Source organism: Castanea sativa, chromosome 3 (genome assembly GCF_040712315.1).
Source record: "Castanea sativa cultivar Marrone di Chiusa Pesio chromosome 3, ASM4071231v1".
Taxonomy (NCBI): Eukaryota; Viridiplantae; Streptophyta; class Magnoliopsida; order Fagales; family Fagaceae; genus Castanea; species Castanea sativa.
This window is the reverse complement of record NC_134015.1, coordinates 3,471,322-3,490,686: the sequence shown is the minus strand read 5'-3', so window position 1 is coordinate 3,490,686 and position 19,365 is coordinate 3,471,322. Positions and strand designations below refer to the sequence as shown.

Sequence of the window (19,365 nt, the reverse complement as noted above, 5' to 3'; positions counted from 1 at the left end):
TTGATGAAAAATCTAAAGATTATCCTTAAAGTTGAACTTCATTTTTAGGTTTTGACACTGATTTTTCCAAACAGGTAAAATTTAGGTACAATTCTTTCTTAATTATATAAAACCGTATGTTAATTTTAATACTAAAGATATTATCTTCCCGCAAGAAAAATTAAATTTAACTTTGTGATTCATTAGTCAATGGCTCAATGCACTCATGTGGTTGAATTTTATTGAGAAACTTAAGGTAAGAAATTTTACTAAAGATGAGAAATTGTACTAAAGTTGTATCATTTTCAGACAGGGATTTTCCAACAAAGATTTGTGTGGCATAGGAAAATATGGGATTTGTTATTTTCCCATTATTTTGGTCTAACTACACTCTGCAGTAATCTATATATAGCATATGAAGGTTGTTCATGGCTTAGGCTTTTATGTTTCATCATGTTTGTTACCCATGTGCATATGTTTGTTTGGAATCCACGTCAGAAATGGAAAATCAATTGTAGGCTCCACCTCTACATTTAAGAGTCGGAAAAAACAACAAAATTTTCCTTAGACTTGTCATTCATAACAATTTCACAATTGCTAGTATCTGCAGAATTGGACGGTTGTACCTTTTCAATTAAGTTGGCTTTAGTCTCAAGTCTCTGGTTGGTATAACTCATTACCTTAAATTTTCAAACAGACACATCATGTCGATGTCTTTACTGATTGTATCTTTTGAAGAAAGTGCCTCCATTGATCTATATCCAAAACCAATTTGACAATTACTTGCAATGATGTATGTATTTTCCTATATATGTGAACTATATTTATGTGGATAAGAACCAGTTCTGCCACTTTATCTTTACTCAAAATGCCAAGAAATTTCAACAGCTGAATTATGTTTAGCGATAATTTGCATTAAGAAGTTTTTCTAAAGCAGGAAATTGGAAGACTTCTCAAAATTTCATCCTCTTAACAAGGGTTTTAAAACTTTTTTTTTTTAAAGAAAAAAGAAAAAAGGGTTTATATATATATATACACTAAAAGCCAAAACTAAAATCTAGTTAAATTTTAATTGGACTCTCAATTTTGCACCACACATCCCATTTAATTTTTATTTTTTTGTACCAAGTGAATTATTAAGTGAAAAATTAAAGAGTCTAAATCTAATTAGATTCTAAATTAAATTTCAATTAGAGTTCAATGTTGTGCCACATGTCTATTTTTAATTTTTGTGGCATGTGAATTATTGGTATAAAAACTGAAGAATTCAAATCTAATTAAATTCTAAATCATATATATATATATATATATATATATATATATATATATAAAAGAAACCATAACATATTTTAGAAATGAATGTTTTAAAAAAGGTATAAGTTAATACCAAATATAATTTGAACTTCTTCTAAAAAAAAATGTATAATTTGAACCGTGTAATTGTGATTGATTTTAATCGTACTCGTGCATATGCATGGAATTACACATTAATTATTATAATTGTATTATGACATATTTGGATTAAATGTTGCACTTTAAGATATAAAGATAATTTTTCATTTAATATTTAAAAACCTAATTTGAACTCAATCAATTCACACTGTTTCAAATATTAGCCAAGTTTCATAAATAAAAATCAAATAATTAAATTGTATTTTAAGTAATTCCATGAATTAGATGATAGAAACTTGAAAAGAATAATTTAAAAGAGAAAAAAAAATGAACCTAAAGACTTGATCATCATAAATTAAAATTAATGCATTGAAAGGAGATATTCATACATTACAAAATAGTGCTTTCCTTGATCCCTCTATGTGATAATTAAAGGATCATGTGCAATTATTTTAATCAAATAACCTATTTAATGAATCATGTGATTAAATATATGTGGATGTTCATATGAATTGTCACATTATGAAACCTACCATTAAATTTCATGTAGACATTATCTTATTTATGACATTTGCTACCCCTGAATGTAACAAAATTACCACCATATGTAATTTTGTTAGACCGATACAAGTAAGGTATCATACAATTACATAAAATTTTAAACTTTATCTTAATAATTATATATTATTAATATTTTTATGTAATATCAAGTTCTCTAGATGTTTACCACCGCGCACCCTTGGTGCAGTGGTCACTCTATAAGTATAAGTGCTTGTGAAGTGTGGGGGACAAGGGTCGGGGTTCAAGTCTCCAGGAGAGAGATTCACACACATATGCACTTATATTAAGCTAGAGTATAAATTATATCTTGAATAAAAATAAATAAATAAATAAGTTCTCTAGAGGTTTTAGAATTAATCTAGATTTTACCTATTTTTTCTAATATTGAAAACTTACCCATTCCTTACATTGTATATTGAAACACATGTTCGAATATGGAGGTGTAGAATTAATCCACAAAAAAAAATAAAAAAAATGCTAGTACCACCTCTCTTTGATTGTCATGGGCCACTGCATGTGGTACATCTATCTTGGATAAGATCTTAATGCTTAGGATATTTTGTACTAAAAAATCGACTACTGAATCGCAAATCTCTATCACCAGATTAATAATAAGTGATACGACGATGATTCGACCCTCACATAAATCGACCCTTGTGGCGTAGCCTTAAAACTCCTCTCAAAACTAGTTGTACCTACCGACATACACCCGTAAAGAGTTAGATGAATTTTCCTCCAAATTGAATGTAAATATTTCCCTTTTATGAAGTTCAAGTGATTTACTATTATGTAAATAGCAAGATATATCCTAAAAATAAAAAATAAAAAGCAAGATATTCACTCAAAATTACTTTAAGAGAATGAAATAAATAAGAATTCAGATCTTCTAAATTTCTTAGGGTACTCTATCAAATAAATTTTCTTAAATTTTAACAATTCTTTAATGATTTAATAGTTTAAATTTTTCTATGTTAGTACTTCACTAATAATAATCTTAATTATTTTATTTGCAATATTATTTTATTATTTTAAGAATATTATTAGTGAAATATTAAAATGATAAAATTTAAATTCTTAAATCATAAAAGAATGATTAGAATTTTCAAAAATATAATAGTAGAGAAACTTAGAAGATCTAAAAGATCTAAATTTAATAAGTATACTACCAAAAAAAAAGGAAAAAAAAAAGTGAAAAGGGGCATTAAATCAAAGTGACTGTGGCTTCAAAAAGGAAATCAAAGTGACTGTAGCGTAGGTATAAGGAAATCAATCAAAAACATGCGTAGGAAGGAGTTGATTCCCTGCAGCAAAAGTGGGGCCCATTTTTTTTTTATGAACAAAGTGGGGCCCATAAGAGTACGAAGATTTTGGGGGTATATATATATATATATATCCTTTTCATCAATTCATTTTTTTATCATCTATTCATCATCATGATGAACATCATTATCAATGTCATACGTGGGAGTTGAGTTTGAGTGGGGCATTTTTTTTTTATTACAGAAATAAGCTCCCGCTTATCGCGCGCGATGCTGTCGATGTGTCTAAAAGGCCCAGCTCAGCCCACGGACCCAAGTAATGCCAAACAAGTCCCTTTCACCCCCATCTGATCTGTCCCCTACGTCATCATCCCCCCACTCATGTCGGCCTCCAACACATCAAATTAATATAATATATATATAACTTTTTTCTTCTTTCAAAATTTTCGACTAAAGACTAATCACTATTCACGATAAGTGGACCTTTAACAAGATAAATCGCTGACTTATGGAGTTTTTTCAATGAGAGGTGCTACGTCCACAACATTTTTACAACAAATCATAGGTGGTTAGTTGTTATTGGTTCAAATTTGAACCTAACACTAAAATTACTTTTTTGCCCAACAATAACAACCAGTAACATCCTGCCACTTAAGATTTGTTGTAAAAATGTTGTGGACATATAATTTCTCTTTTTCAATTGCTGATGTCCGGACTTGAACTAGAGAGCTCCCAGTTAAACTTGAAATAGTCACTTTGAGACCAAGTGTCCAACTACTCAACCAACCTCTTTCGGTTGATAAAATATATTTTTAACTTATGTAGAATGTTTTATAATAACTAGTTGGTAATTCGTGTTTGTGTTTAAACACCATATGAAAATACTTGTTAGTAGTGGTAATAAGGTGGCCTCTCGGTTTTTACACTCAGCATTACAAATGGGGTCATTTGGCACCAAATTTGTTTTATTTTTTTTTTAAATTATTTGGACACACAACATAAAATTATAATTTAATTAGAAACTAGTTTTGATTCAATTTGAATTCTAAAATTGTACTTTTTCAAAAAAAAAATCTAAAATTGTACTTCACCTTAATCCGTAATGATAACAACTATCCCAGGCGATTTAGATTTATCCTTAATCTATATTATATATAAGAGGATTCCCCTCTTTCAACTGGATTTTTATGTGGTTCAAAAATACCCTCATTAATGAAGGGTAACTTCATTTAGAAATAGGGTCATAAATGTCAAATAATAAATTTCATTTTGAATTCAAAAAGAGAATTCCTAAAATTTAGAATATTTTTCCTTTCACGTTCAAAAAAGAAATTACTGCTTATCTCTAAAGTTTATCTTTTTTATTTGTTTGAAAAATAAAAAATAAATAAATTTATAAATTATAATAGATGCAAATTATTAACCTTTACCCAAAAAAATAGAAGAGCTCTTGACCACGCATGTGAGCGCGTGCTCAGAGTCTAGTATGTTACTAAGGCCCTGTTTGGCTTGTCAATAACTCATATCCCAAATCTCCTCACTCAAACTCATATCTCAATATCTCACAACTCTAACTTAATAAATCCCAAAACTCACCTCTATGCTCGTTCGGCAGCAGTTAACTCAAATTTAAATCTCAAATGAATTCAACTTTATGTCACTGTCTGGGTCCCACACACATTTGCTATGCTTTGCAACTGCCAATTCATATCCGCATGTAATACCTCTCTCCTCTTCACACCCTTCCCACAAAAAATCTCATCAGTTTCTCTCTCCATTCTCCCCAACTCCTCTGTTCTTTGTGCCTCTCAATCCCCAAAGCCAAAAGACCACCGACCCTCTCCGCCACCGCCATTCTCTCCCTATCCTTGAACCTGAGCGCCGCTACACCTCGAAGAGGACGCTACAGCTCCGTCCACCACAACACCTCCACCCCTGAAACTGAGCCCAGATAGCCACCATCGCACATGGAGAACTCTCTCTCTCTCTCTCTCTCTCTCTCTCTCTCTCTCTCTCTCTCTCTCTCTCTCTCTCTCTCTCTCAGAGCATTTTGTGTATCGGTGCGATTTAGAGTAAGTAAATTATGGGTTTAATTTGTTAAACGTATTTGTTTCTTTTTAATTTTTGAAATCAGATGATATTAAGAAATCAGATGGAAGAACAGAAATTGCATGTTGTTGTGAATTTAGGTCTCACTGGAAACAAAAATCGATGAACGGAGCCATGAATGCTTGTCTCGAGCTGAAGGTGTTGGTTGGCAGAATGGAGCTCTGCTTCAGTTGTTGTGGGTTTGGGAGAAGAAAAGGGAAAGTGAGATGAAGAAAGTGCTTGGGTAGTTGGGAAGATTTAAGCCAAAATATCCGTTGCTCTCTCTGTGGGTCTGTAGTGATGTAACTACACACTGCTGTGGGACCCATTTGGAAAGAAAAATTACAGAAAATGCTACTGAGTTAATAAACTTATAACTTGAAAACAAGCTTCTAGTGTTTCCAAAATTGGTAACTCAAAACTGAAAAAACTCAGTTTTGTTAACTGAGTGAACAAACAAAAAATGGCCCAAACAATGTTTCCTTATGTGGGCCTCACAAATTTTGGATTATGAGTTAACAAACTCAATTTTGTAAACTCAGTTATGCATAATCCAAACAAGGCCTAAGAGTCTAAGACTCACCAAACAAAAGTAAAGGATTCGGTCCATATAAATGATATTTTTTTTCCCTTCTAATTCTTTTTTCTTTTTAAGAGAGTTTCAACCTATGGCGTCCGCTCCTGATAATAGCTCTTTATTATCAGACCAAGACACTAATCAGTTTTTGGTGTAGGCGGGGATTGAACCCCAAATCTTTTATACAACCATCAGAAACTTTACTAGCTGAGCTAACTAAAACCCACTTTTTCCTTCTAATTCATCCTCAACTTTTGGGCAGCATGATAATGGCAATTATATTGGACCCCTTAGTTTTCAACTTGAAGTAAATTCCTTTAGTGAAATTTCAAAGAAAAAAAAATCAACCTCTCATCTTACTTTAAATAACTCACTTAGTACAAAAAAAAATATATTTAAATAGGACACATAGAAAATATTAGAATATTTTGCTATGTGTCTTATCTAAATATATATTAATCTTTATTACTAAGTTAAGATATTAATAAAGCCGATTGAATAAATATATGTTGGTCTTCTTTTTAAAAAAAAGTTAAGATATTAATTGGTTTTAACTTTTATGGAATAGACAAGGCTTGAAGTCTAATTCTTTTATTCAAAAGCAAGATACTTAACCAGTTGAATTAATTGAAACTTATAATGTTGCTTTATTTGTATTTGTTGGTGGACTTATTATTCAAGAAAAAAAAAATGTTTATGTGGGGGGTAAAAATTCTTAAATGCACGTTTGGGTTTTGGGTCTGGTTAGTTGGTATAAGTCTGTTTAATCAGAGTCTTCGAGGCCCACAGGCCAGTCGCGCTACAAGGGGCAGAGGAGTTGTCCGATGAGGAGTATCTCCTCGGACGGGCTCAGTAAAGGCTATGGGGCGTGCTAAAGGATTTAGAGACAGAATTCTAGAAGATCTGTTGGGTAAATGTGTGTTCTAAGCACTCGTTAGAAGGAGGAACAAATGAGAAATATCTGAGGAAAAAGCTGCAACCACCGCATTAAAGGCCCTGTATCTACCTCTCTGGTCGCATTAATGGAGAAATGACCTCTGAACAGTAATATTCAGTCTTCCAGCTATTATTTGAAGACTTTAAATAGGTGGTGAATGAGACAAGTATCTATGAGGAAAATCTATGTTACATGTGGATGAAACATGGAAGAAGAAGAAGGTTATAAGAAGACGAGAGAGGAAAGAATGAGGGGACCTCTTTTGGAAAACTAAAAATTGTAATCTTTTGCTTAGAGAAAGAAAAACCATACAAGTGGTCATCGGCTTACGTCCGAGGAGAGTTTTTTGTCATATTTATCTATTATTTGCGTAAATTGCGGCCTTCTAGCCTGTTTATTAGTTCCCCAATATCCCTAATCTAGGTTTCAAACTCATACTCTACAAATTTTATTGTATAAGGCTCTTTGGGCCTGAGCCCATCACTCGTTTGGGTCCGGGTACAAATTGTACACTTACAGTTTATACATTGTATTTATAATTTTTTTATTAAGTATTTATTAAATTTGATTGGAGTTATCATATCTATATTTTTTTGTTTTTACTTTTATTCAAACTGTGGATAGCAATACATGTGTAAATAAAGATCATTTATTGATTTTAAATATGTTGCTCCATTTGGACGAGTACTTTATTTATTTATTTTTGTTATAAACTATGCAAAAATATAGTAGTATTTAGAAGAAAAAAATGAGGCAAATGAAAATAGTTAGAAAATTTTAGTTAAAATAAATAGACCCAAAGAGAAGAAGTATTTGACTTATGTTTTTAGATTATTGAAAATGAAAAGGAAAAAAAAAATCACTTTTAAAAACTTATACTTTGATCAAGTATTAGGTGTAATAGTAACGTGTAATGTTTCAATCATATATACTCCCCACCCACAATTCTAAGGTTCATCATCACATGTGAGTAGGGCGTTACACTTATTTTATATATATATATATATATATATATATATATATATATTATTCAATTTTTTTTTAACATCAAATATCCTAATTTATTATAAAATTTAAAAATAAATAAAAAAGGAAAAAAAGTAAAAATTGGTGGGGTTTGGCACGTATAATATATGCCCATTCCCTTTAAAAAAAAAAATGGTGGAGAAAGAGAAGGGGGGATTGATTGTTAACTCAGAAGGGTCTTTCTAACGTCACGAGTCTTTTCACACTATCAGTGGGTAATGACAAATGACAAGACCCCTCTCCTGACGTTAGTTGCGTCATCCACGTATTGCTCTCTAACCTGTCTCTCACCCCCACACACACACAAACACACTTTCTCAATCCAACACGACTACACGAGATTCCTATCTTCACTTCTAAACTATTTACAAACTTTTGTTACAATTTTATTACAACTTATTCACTCGGCCAGTTGTGAATTGTAAAATTGTGTGCTTATATAAATTTAAAATTTTTATTCCATCACTCAGTCACAAATTATTATAAAAGTTTATAATCTTAACATTTTCCTTTTTATTTTTCTTCACTTTTATTTTTATTTTCATTCTAATTGTGGGTCCTATGAAATAAACGTGTGACACATGTCCACGTGTCAGATTTAGTCTTTTACTAAAGTGGTTTACTTTTCTTTTGGAACTTTTTTTTTTATTTTTTGGGTGATAATATATTTGTTCTTGTCAAATTGTCACTTTTTATTAATCCTTTTTCTTTTCATGGGATTCACATTTTGCACGATTTGGGTTCCCTTTTTACTATTCTATCTAGTTGGAATTTGATGCTGATTGGGCATATTAGATTTTACTTTTCACATGTGAAAAAGAATTTAATAAGAATAATTTTGGTTGTTACCATCATAATATATTGGATTCTTTTTTCTTTATGCATGGTAAATTGTATATTCACTGAAAAGTAGTATTATTTTAATCACATCATCTTATTTTAACAAATTATGAAAATAATTATGTTCTTATCATTATTATAAAAAAAATTATATTCTATTGATGAAAATTATCATTGGATTATATCCTGTGTCAATTTATATCAAATAAATTAAATCCTTATATTATATATGTGAATTACTTTGTGATATAAGATAACTTATGGACATACTATATTGAATTTGATATAAATTTGACTTAGTTAAGGTACATGATGATAATCATTAGTATATCACTTTCATCCCCAAGTTTAAAGGCTTTTGACTTTCTGTTGTATCTTTGGCTTATTATTATAATTTTTGAGAAAGATCTTTGGCTTAATTGGTGATTCAAGTGAATGATTAAAAAAGACAAAAGCCAATTTTGGATTAATAAATAAGTTGCTTTTTAATGTCGGCGTCGGTGTTCTTTGTTTTCATTGGTTGCCTTGTACACACTATTAACTCAAAATATACCCTTTTTTTCTCTTGTATTACTCTTTTTTGTGGTCATAAATTTAAGGTCCACTTTCTGAGCCTGTACTTGAAGTAGTTGACCTTGGGGTAAATTTTGTCATTAAGCCCAAGTAACAGACCTAAATGGGCTTTTCTCTATCACCATCCTCAGTCAAAGATGATGATTCATGGACTTCAAATAAAGCCCAATATGGCATTAGATTTTGGATATGAATGGTGTCCAATACTTCAATTTGGTGAAATCCATTCAATTTTTTATATACCGTACCAACTGGGCTGTCCAAACTTTCTTGATAGATGTTAAGCTACACCAAGATGATCAAAAAATAATGGCAAACAATAGCAATAAGAGAGGCATTTTAACAATCAAAGCTTTGCCCATGAAGAAATAATTGTTGTGTTTGATAATGCAATGATGATCTTATAAATGTGTCACCTATCTCACCACATGATGCATATGCTTTAAATATTATAATAAACACCCATTTTTATCTTATACTCTTCCATTGATGGGAGTTTTACAACTTCCACTATGTTACTTCAGCTTCATGGTAAAGCTTAAGGAGTATTTTAGTTCATTAAAGATAAGAAATAAATAATCAAACTAATCACTGTCATTCTTTTTCTTGCTTGAAGGAAAGGTTGCTCAAATGTCCTCTTCTGTGTGGTCTTGAAAGGTGAAACTCTCACACACAGTATCACCAACCAACATACAAATCTTTGTCTGTCCATCATGGTGACTAACATCAACAAAAGATTAATTGGCTCTTAATTATGCGAGGTGTTAACAATCAGATATCACCCTTAATGGTTACATCATGTTGGTTGACCATAACTAAACGCAATTGGTTTCCAAATTAATGAACCAAGAGTCATAGTTTTTTCACAAAGTTTGGGGTGGCATAGTGTGAGTGGTTTTAATAAAAGTAGCGTAAGTAGTAGGCCCTTACGAAAGTGATTTTGCTCCAATCACAACTTGCTACTTCACTAGTTCTGAAAAATTATGCCCCTAACTTCAAGCGCTTTAATTTTTTTGTTTTTGTTACACTATAAAACAAACATATATGATATACTATTGGAAATAAAGGGTCTTCTTCCATTTGGAGCCTTTAGTCCATTAACTATGCTGAAAAAAGATTGAGCTGGCCTTGAACAATGTTCGACAAGAATAGAATAGAATAGTAGGAAAAACAAATTAAATTGACTTTGAAAACACTCCAAAGCTTAAGCTGGCCCAAGAGCTGCTTAATTTGAAACATATAGCTACCTAATCAACCAAACAGTATGTCATGTCTATAAAAGCAACACTCACTGTTTTATGGAACAAGCTTCACTAGAAGCATAAAGTTTAGGCTCACATTTTCTCTTCCCATCTCTCAACAAGTATTGTAAAAGTATACACAAAAACATGGGTGCCTCTCTTTTTCCATCAGCAGCATTTGTAGGAACTTTTCTTTTTGCTATGAACTTCCTTTGCATCATTCTTGAGCTTGCCATTGCCAAGCAAGAGCCCATTACAAGGCACTACAAGTTCGATGTATGTGTTGTGCCCTCAATTACTGAGCTGATATAGTAACATACTAAAAATTACACTTAATTCTAACAAATTTTATTTTCTACTTCCATTTTTTCATTGCAGATAAGGTTGCAAAACGTCACGCGATTGTGCCACACAAAGAGCATAGTGACAGTTAATGGGAAGTTTCCAGGGCCTGCTATCATTGCTAGAGAGGGTGACAGAGTTGTGGTTGAAGTGGTCAATCATGTTAAGAACAATGTCAGCATCCATTGGTATGTGAAAATCAGTTTCCATAATATCATTTTCTGTCACACGTTAAAGAAAATATCTACTAGTGTCAAAAATTAGTTTTACTGGCTGATAGGGATAGCAACATGAAGTTATTAACCTTTTTATACATTAAATGCCTAGAAACTAGAATAATTGTGAAATTTTACTAATGAAAAATTTGGTGCATTTTGGATGATGATCACAGGCATGGAATTCGACAAATTCAGAGTGGATGGGCAGATGGACCAGCATATATAACACAATGTCCCATTCAAACTGGCCAGACCTATGTGTACAACTTCACTATAGTTGGCCAAAGAGGGACTCTCTTCTGGCATGCTCACATCTCTTGGCTAAGAGCTACTCTCTATGGACCCATTATCATCCTCCCCAAGCACAATGTGTCTTACCCATTTCCCAAACCCTTTAGGGAAATCCCCATGTTGTTTGGTACCAACTAAATCTAGAATTTTTACAACCATGCTAAATTCTTCCTAAATTCATAACTTGTTAATGTGGCTAGTTATGATTGGAGTAACATCACTTTCACTTAGGCTTACTACTAATATCACTTTTATTATAAACCAATCACAGCAGACCACGTCAATAGTCTGTGAAAATTTGTGTCACATACACTTACTGAATTTACTAAAACGTAACAAATATGGCCAACTACAGGTGAGTGGTGGAATACTGATACAGAGACAGTTATTACCCAGGCTCTTCAGACTGGAGCTGGCCCAAATGTCTCTGATGCATTCACCATTAATGGACTTCCAGGGCCATTGTACAATTGTTCTGCTAAAGGTATTAACCAAAATGATCACAATTCTCTACAAATACTAGCCTAGTCACTAAAAAACTCGCTCTTTTTCTAATGCTCTACAGAAACATTCAAGCTGGAGGTGAAGCCAGGGAAAACATATCTCCTCCGATTGATCAACGCTGACATGAATGATGATCTCTTTTTCAGTATAGCAAATCACACTCTCACCATTGTTGAAGCTGATGCAGTTTATGTTAAGCCTTTCAAAACCAATATACTTCTAATTACACCAGGACAAACTACCAATGTTCTCCTGAAAACCAAATACCACCACCCTAATGCGACTTTTCTAATGGCAGCCAGGCCTTATTTCACTGGCCTCGGCGCTTTGGATAATTCCACAACTGCTGGTATTCTGGAGTATGAACATCCATCAAATTCTTCTTCTACCAAATCAAAAGGCCTCCCACTATTAAAACCAACCCTGCCTGCCATCAATGACACTACATTTGCCGCAAATTTTAGTAACAAATTCCACAGTTTGGCCAATGCTGAATTCCCTGCTAGAGTCCCTCAAACTGTCCAAAAGCACTTCTTCTTTACAGTAGGCCTTGGAAGCAGCCCATGCCCCAAGAACCAAACCTGCCAAGGGCCTAATGGCACAAAATTTGCAGCTACTATAAACAATATCTCCTTTACACTCCCTACAACTGCCCTCCTCCAAGCCTATTTCTTTGGGAAATCAAATGGGGTTTACACCACTAATTTTCCAAGCTCACCTTTGTTCCCATTCAATTACACAGGCAGTAATCCACTAAACAACACCATGGTCAGCAATGGTACTAAACTAGTAGTACTACCATTCAACACAAGTGTGGAAGTAGTGTTGCAAGACACCAGCATTCTTGGTGCTGAGAGTCACCCTCTCCATCTTCATGGATATAACTTCTTTGTTGTAGGACAAGGTTTTGGTAACTTTGATCCTAACAAGGATCCTGCCAACTTTAATCTTGTTGATCCAGTTGAAAGGAACACTGTTGGTGTGCCATCAGGCGGTTGGGTGGCAATTCGTTTCCATGCAGATAACCCTGGTAAGGACAGTATATACATATATGAATCTGGCTGGAATCTAGTGTTCCAGTGTAAAGGACGCAAAACAGACATGACACATGTCCAAAAATGGTTGTGTGTTGATTCTATGTCTATGTCTATGTCTGTTGAATGCATTGGAGCTCTAGATCGGAGATTCACCCTATATAAATAACTTTCAATATGTCCATGTGATGAATGAATTTTAATTAAAACTTATATGTCAATTAAAGAAAATTTCTCATTAACATAATCAAAATTAAGCAATAAAATAAATAGTAAAAATAAATCCAAAAATATTACCTAAAGTCATGTGGTAGAAACTCATCCGTGTAAGGTCAAGTTTTTATCAAAATTACACTACAAATAATGAAATTTATTTTATTTTCATGAAACTCTTAATATTAGAGTTTTAATCAAAAGAATAGTTCAAACTTCTTATAACATTGGTAATAAATTTTTTAGAAAAAAATGTTAAATTATTAATTTGGTCCTCAAACTTTTGAGTAAAAGCTTAATTTGATCATTTGACTATTAATTGTATCAATTTAATCTTACTTTTTAAAATCTAGTCAATTTAATCATTAATTCTTCCCTTTGTTAAAATTTTAATGAAATTCGTTTATGTGGCTCTTTGTTAAAATTTTAATGAAATTAATTTATGCGGCAAATGGAACACACATTAAAAGGTTATTATAGAAAGTGTAAAAATTTCAAAATCAAAATTAGTTAAAACAACTTTAACTTGATTTTAAAAATTAATGGTTTAAATTGACACGGTTAATAGGTACCGCATTGATCTTATAGTTAAGAGACTAAAGTCATTTAACCTAAAAAGATTATCTTATAAAATGAATGCTCCACATGGCAAAAGATATTTAATGCTTACCATAAATGACGTGACACAAACACGATGTCTAAAACCCAACTCTTATTATATTGTATTACATTCGTATGATATTCACCTCCATGCACGTCTGTTTCATTTTCTTACCATACATATTCTGTAAACCATATATTGAGCATATGATGATGAGGGTGTGTGAAATTAATAGGTGTTTGGTTTATGCACTGTCACTTTGAGGTCCATTTGAGCTGGGGGTTGAAGATGGCATGGATTGTCCTTGATGGGAAGCTGCCCAATCAGAAGCTACCTCCTCCACCATCAGATTTTCCCAAGTGTTAAACATTGACTATTTTTAAAGATACTGAAGTGAATGTCTGTTTTGGCATAATGTTTTTTTTTTTTCCATAAATTATTATTGTTTTGATTCTGTTGGTTTGTTTGTTATTCACAAAATTATGTTAAGGAGCCTGTAAAGAGAGAAGTAACTCTCTAATGCGGTTATGAAATTACTATTTTAGACTTTTTAAAATTGTATTTTGTCTTTACAATGGACTGCTGCCCTGATAAATACATGTTGTAATACCTCCTAGCTCCTACAATCGCGTTTATACCGTATCGACATTAACAACAATAACATTAGTCATGACCAAGTTTTTAGTCCCAACATTTTGATATTAATTATAGGTTAATCATGCTTAATCACATATATTATTTTATGTTAGAGATATGTTAGCCTATAGTATAGGCCCAAATCTAGTCTTACTTTGTGTGTAAGTTAAGTCTCCTACTTGTACTAGAAGTTTATTAACTATAGTTAATGTATAGTTAGTCTATGGTTTAGCTACTATATATACTCATGTTGGGTTCATTGTAACACAACATTTATACTATAATTTCTTACATTAAAGATGTAGCTCTTAAAAGTTTTCTTTTTGGACGTAGGCTGTCAAGTTAAAACACATAACTCTCGCGTTCCTGGGTTACAATATTTTATGTTTTCTTTTTCGTATCTATTTTAGTATATTTAACATGATATCAGAGCTAATATTCAACATTTTCCATTATTCTGTTCTTTCATTAATGGATTCTTTTGTTCATATCTTCAACTTGAATTAACCTACTCTTGATGCAATCTCCACATTCAACTTAACAAGTCATCGTCTTAATAAATGTTTTATGACCATTCTTTGCTAGAAGTACCAAAATATATTGCAATTTCGTTACAGAAAGTACATTTCAAGTAGAAAATTTGTTGCCTTGCAATGACACATAATTCAGCCTTTACTAACGGAAATAGAAGCCAAGACTAATATGAAAGTAAAATCAAACATAAATGATGAAAATGAAAACAGCCTCAAACTTTAAGGGCCAATAGAATACTTTATTATTTAATTTTTATATAATTTAAAACCGAAATGAGTGATATTATATTATTTAAAATTTTATTCCATTAAATAAAGAATTATAATTGATTTTAAATCCTATTTTAAATGATGTAATATTATATTCAGTTAAATACTATTTTAAAGTGTCATTTAAAATCTCACTCCGCTTAATGAGAAATGATAAATTAATTTTCAATGATGTAATATTATATTTAGGTCTAAGTTCATAAAATTGTAGGCATCCTTTTTTGCGCCTCCCATTTGACCTAACTCATATTGTATTGCATATCATCATCATATCATGTCTCCAAGGCAAGATTGTGGTCTTGGCCATTTGATCTACGAATAATCTTCATAAAACAAATTTTGAGATCATAACAATCAACACGATAGTTCATGAGCACCAATCAAACCTCCGGATTATGCACTTACATAAATCAGACTCCGACCATAGATGAGTATTATTTCTTAATTTTTTTTTTTTGATACAAGATAAAATTTTTGCTCTAGACTAATCTAAGTGTATATGTGTGTAAATCTCTCTCCTGGAGACTTGAATCCTGGCCCTTCTCCTCCACACCCCACAAGCATTTATACTTGTGAAGTGACCACCTCACCAAGGGTGCCCAAGGGTGTGCGGTGATATTATTTCTTAATTTTGATTAGCCTGTTTTTAGACCAATTTAAATTAGGTGATGCGTCGTGATCCTACTAGCTGGAAGTAGGGTTTATGGTAAGGTTGCATACACTTGATTTAATCTAGGTCAAAGCATTTCATGATTACTTACAAAATAAGTAAATGTTTATTAATTACATAATTAATTAAACATATTTTGAATTAATTTTCTAGACTTGAAAACCAATAAAATTATAAAAGGAAGTCAAAATTCAAAGGAAATCATATCTGAATTGAAAATGGAAACAAACGAAAAGAAAAAGGAAAGGATTGTGGAAATCAGGAACCAAGTGCCGATCACCACTTGGACCAAAATCTCCAAACTTTCTTCCCTTTTCTGCTTCGGCTTGCTCCCCACTTAATTTGACATTGCAACCAACGTTTTCCTTTCAAAAAATCTGAATTTCTAAAATCCCATATTGCCTAGAAACGTAACCCTGGCTCCCTTACTCCTAATATAAACACCCCTCTTTACCTCCAATTCAAAACACTAAGAAAGACTAGAAAAAACAATTTGAAAGCTTTGGAGGTTCAAAATTATTCTCTCCTTCTTGAGGTGCTACCTAGTTTGTGAGGCTTTAGAATGTTGTCCATACAGGTAAGGTTTCTAAAACTTTTTTTTTTTTTAGTTTTTAGATTAAAGCATGTTTAGTTTATAGGTTGTTCACATGTCCTTGTTTGTTAGCATGTTAAATCTAGGATGTTCTTAGTCTTTTCGTGATTAGGGTTTTCAATTCAATTAACATGTTCGCATGATTGGGGTTTCAATTCAATTCACATGTTTGCATGATTAGGGCTTTCAATTTAAATCATGCTCTTAGACTAGGTTTTGTCACACATCACACACATATTTATCATCTCTTTCAATGTCCAATATGCATGCCTATGAATAAGGGTTCATCATGTTCTAGGATGTTTTAATTATGCAATCACATGTTTTGGATTATATAAACTACTTGAATGATGTGATGTGATCATTGGCCACCACACTCTAAAAGAGTGGTTTTTTTAGGTAGGTTGGGTGCCTAATACCATGACCAAACAAATCATTTATACTAGTCGCAGACCCACGCAATGCGTGAGAATAATCATTATTTTATAATTGTAATATAATGTATAATTTTTTTTTTTCTAAAATTTGTTGAACATAATTTTTTTCTCTCTAAAAATTAAACAATTTCTATTTGGTCCAATTAAATCTACTTTGGTTCCATTCAATCCAGTTTGATCAACTCATTCAATTTCGGTCTTCTTCAGTACATTTTGGACTAGTTGGGCCTTAATTGATTCTTTTTATGGGTTGCCTTTTCAAGTTTAGCTCAAAATTTCATTTTTTTTCTTAATTTTTGGATAGAAAAGTATGAAATTTTATTATACTTGGGTTAAACTCTTTAGTTTTGAGTAAAAAAATACAAATAAAATAGATATTAGAAATTAGAAATATGAGCCCAAAAATAAAATAAAAAAGATAAATATTCAAAAGTCCTATTCGGTCCATTTTGTCCTCTTCGGTCCAAAAGTCCTATTCAGTCTATTCCGTCCACATTGGTCCTATTCTGTCAACTTTAGTCCTCTTTGGTCCATATTAGTCCTATTATTCGCTCCATTCTGTCCACTTTGGTCCTATTCGGTCCTCTTCAGTCATATTCGGTCTGACTTGGTCCTATTTGGTCCATTATGTCCACTTTGGTCCTAATCTAGGTATCCGTACATATTCGGTCCACTACAGTCCACTTAAATTTATTTTGGTCCACATTGGTACCCTTTGTTCTATTCAGTCCTATACGGTCCACTTTGGTCATATTCGGTCTACTTTAGTCTTATTCGATCCATTTTGTTCCCATTCAATCTTATTCTGTCCATTTGTATCCACTTCAGCCCATTCGGACCACTTCGGTCTGTTTTGGTCTACTTCAGTCCATTTTTGTGCACTTAAATATAGGGAAAAAATATGTTTAAATTAAGAGCACCTACTCTAAATTCAAATTTATTAAAATATATATATAAATCTCAAACTTATAATATTTAGAATTTTAAGCATAACATTTATGGTTGCTACACTTTTATTGAACTACATTAACATAGCAATCTCAGTCCACTTTGATCTAGTTAAAGTTAAGTGAAAGTCTTTCTAAACATTAAGGCTATGAATATAAAAATCAAATCTTTAGGGCAGTTATTCATTTGTTTTAAAGTCATCACTTCTAAATGAATTGCATGAGGTTGATTATACCTTCAAGCAAAATAAATAAATACATATATAATTTTTATTTCAATAAATTATTCAAATTCTTCATTCTCTCAAAAGAGATTATTATGATAATCAAAATTATATTCTCTAATTATATGATAAGTTTTTGTTATCATATCAAATATGTACAATTTATTCTCTAAATTTTATTGTAGATAATTTTTTTCCTTACAAAATAAAATAATTTCAAAAAGTGATTTCCATTACTCTATTTTTACAAATATATAATTTTAACATTTTTATGTTTTTGATTGATATATATATATATATATATATATATATATATATATATATATATATATATATATATATATATATATATATATATGAAATGGTCCATATTCTTCTAACTATTATTATCATGCATTTTATTTTCCTAGTTTCTTTTGGTACAATAAAAATTTTTAAGTTTAAAAATTATTATTCAAATTCTCATTCTTTTGAGAAGATTATTATGATAACCAAAACTTATCATATAATTACAATTGATATTACTCAAATAATTGATAGCACTCTCAAGTCTCAACTCAAACTTATATTTTCTCATTCTTAAGTAGCTAGGTACATTGAATTGGAATGAAGTGATCCGAAATAGAACAAATGGATTGAATAGACCGAAGTACACAGCATTGACTAAATTGGTTAGAATGGACCCAATTTGACCAAATTGAACGTAATGGATCAAAGTGGACTGAACAGGACCGAAGTCGACTAGATCGACAGAAATAGACCGAAGTGAACCAAATGGACTGAACTGGACCAGATAGACCGACTTGGACTGAATTGACCAAAGTAGACTGAATGGACCTAATAGAATTGAAGTGGACTGAAATAGGCCAAATTGGACCGAATGCTGATTTGTAATTAGCATAGCCAAGATTGTGTTTTGATATAAACTCAAATTCTTACTTCCAAAATAATCATGTATTAAATCAAACAAAAATAAAACTGAGAGAGAGAGAGAGAGAGAGAGAGAGAGAGAGAGAGAGAGAGAGAGAGAGAGAGAGAGACTACTTGTAATGGGGAACTAAAAAATACAACACCAAAGCATATAAACCCAAAAGAAAGTATTAAAAATCACAATGATTCATCAATAAAAAGTAGAGTTGCAAGAAAGAATAAAAAAAAATCAAAAGAGAGAGAGAGAATGACCACTTTTTAAAGAGAGAATGTGAGAGTGAATAGTAACAAATTTATAGAAAATAATATGACAAGAAAAAAGTAAAAAAAATACTAATAAACACCAAATTATCCAAGTCATGTTATATTATGTAATAAAATAACATTATATTTTTATATACTATCTTTATAATGCAATAGTATAACATCTAAGAAATCAAAGAGAAGAAA

General features: G+C 31.6%; 1 protein-coding gene across 1 annotated transcript; it reads left to right on the top strand.

Annotated features, from left to right (window-relative positions):
* Window positions 1–10,559: 10,559 nt before the first annotated feature.
* LOC142629479 (laccase-17-like) lies at window positions 10,560–14,135 on the top strand. Its single transcript, XM_075803480.1, has 6 exons — window positions 10,560–10,749; window positions 10,852–11,003; window positions 11,207–11,451; window positions 11,680–11,808; window positions 11,890–12,858; window positions 13,912–14,135. Exons 1-6 carry the CDS (start codon window positions 10,621–10,623, stop codon window positions 14,040–14,042), a joined length of 1,755 nt encoding a protein of 584 aa, XP_075659595.1. The 5' UTR covers window positions 10,560–10,620; the 3' UTR covers window positions 14,043–14,135.
* The last annotated feature ends 5,230 nt before the right edge of the window (window positions 14,136–19,365 follow it).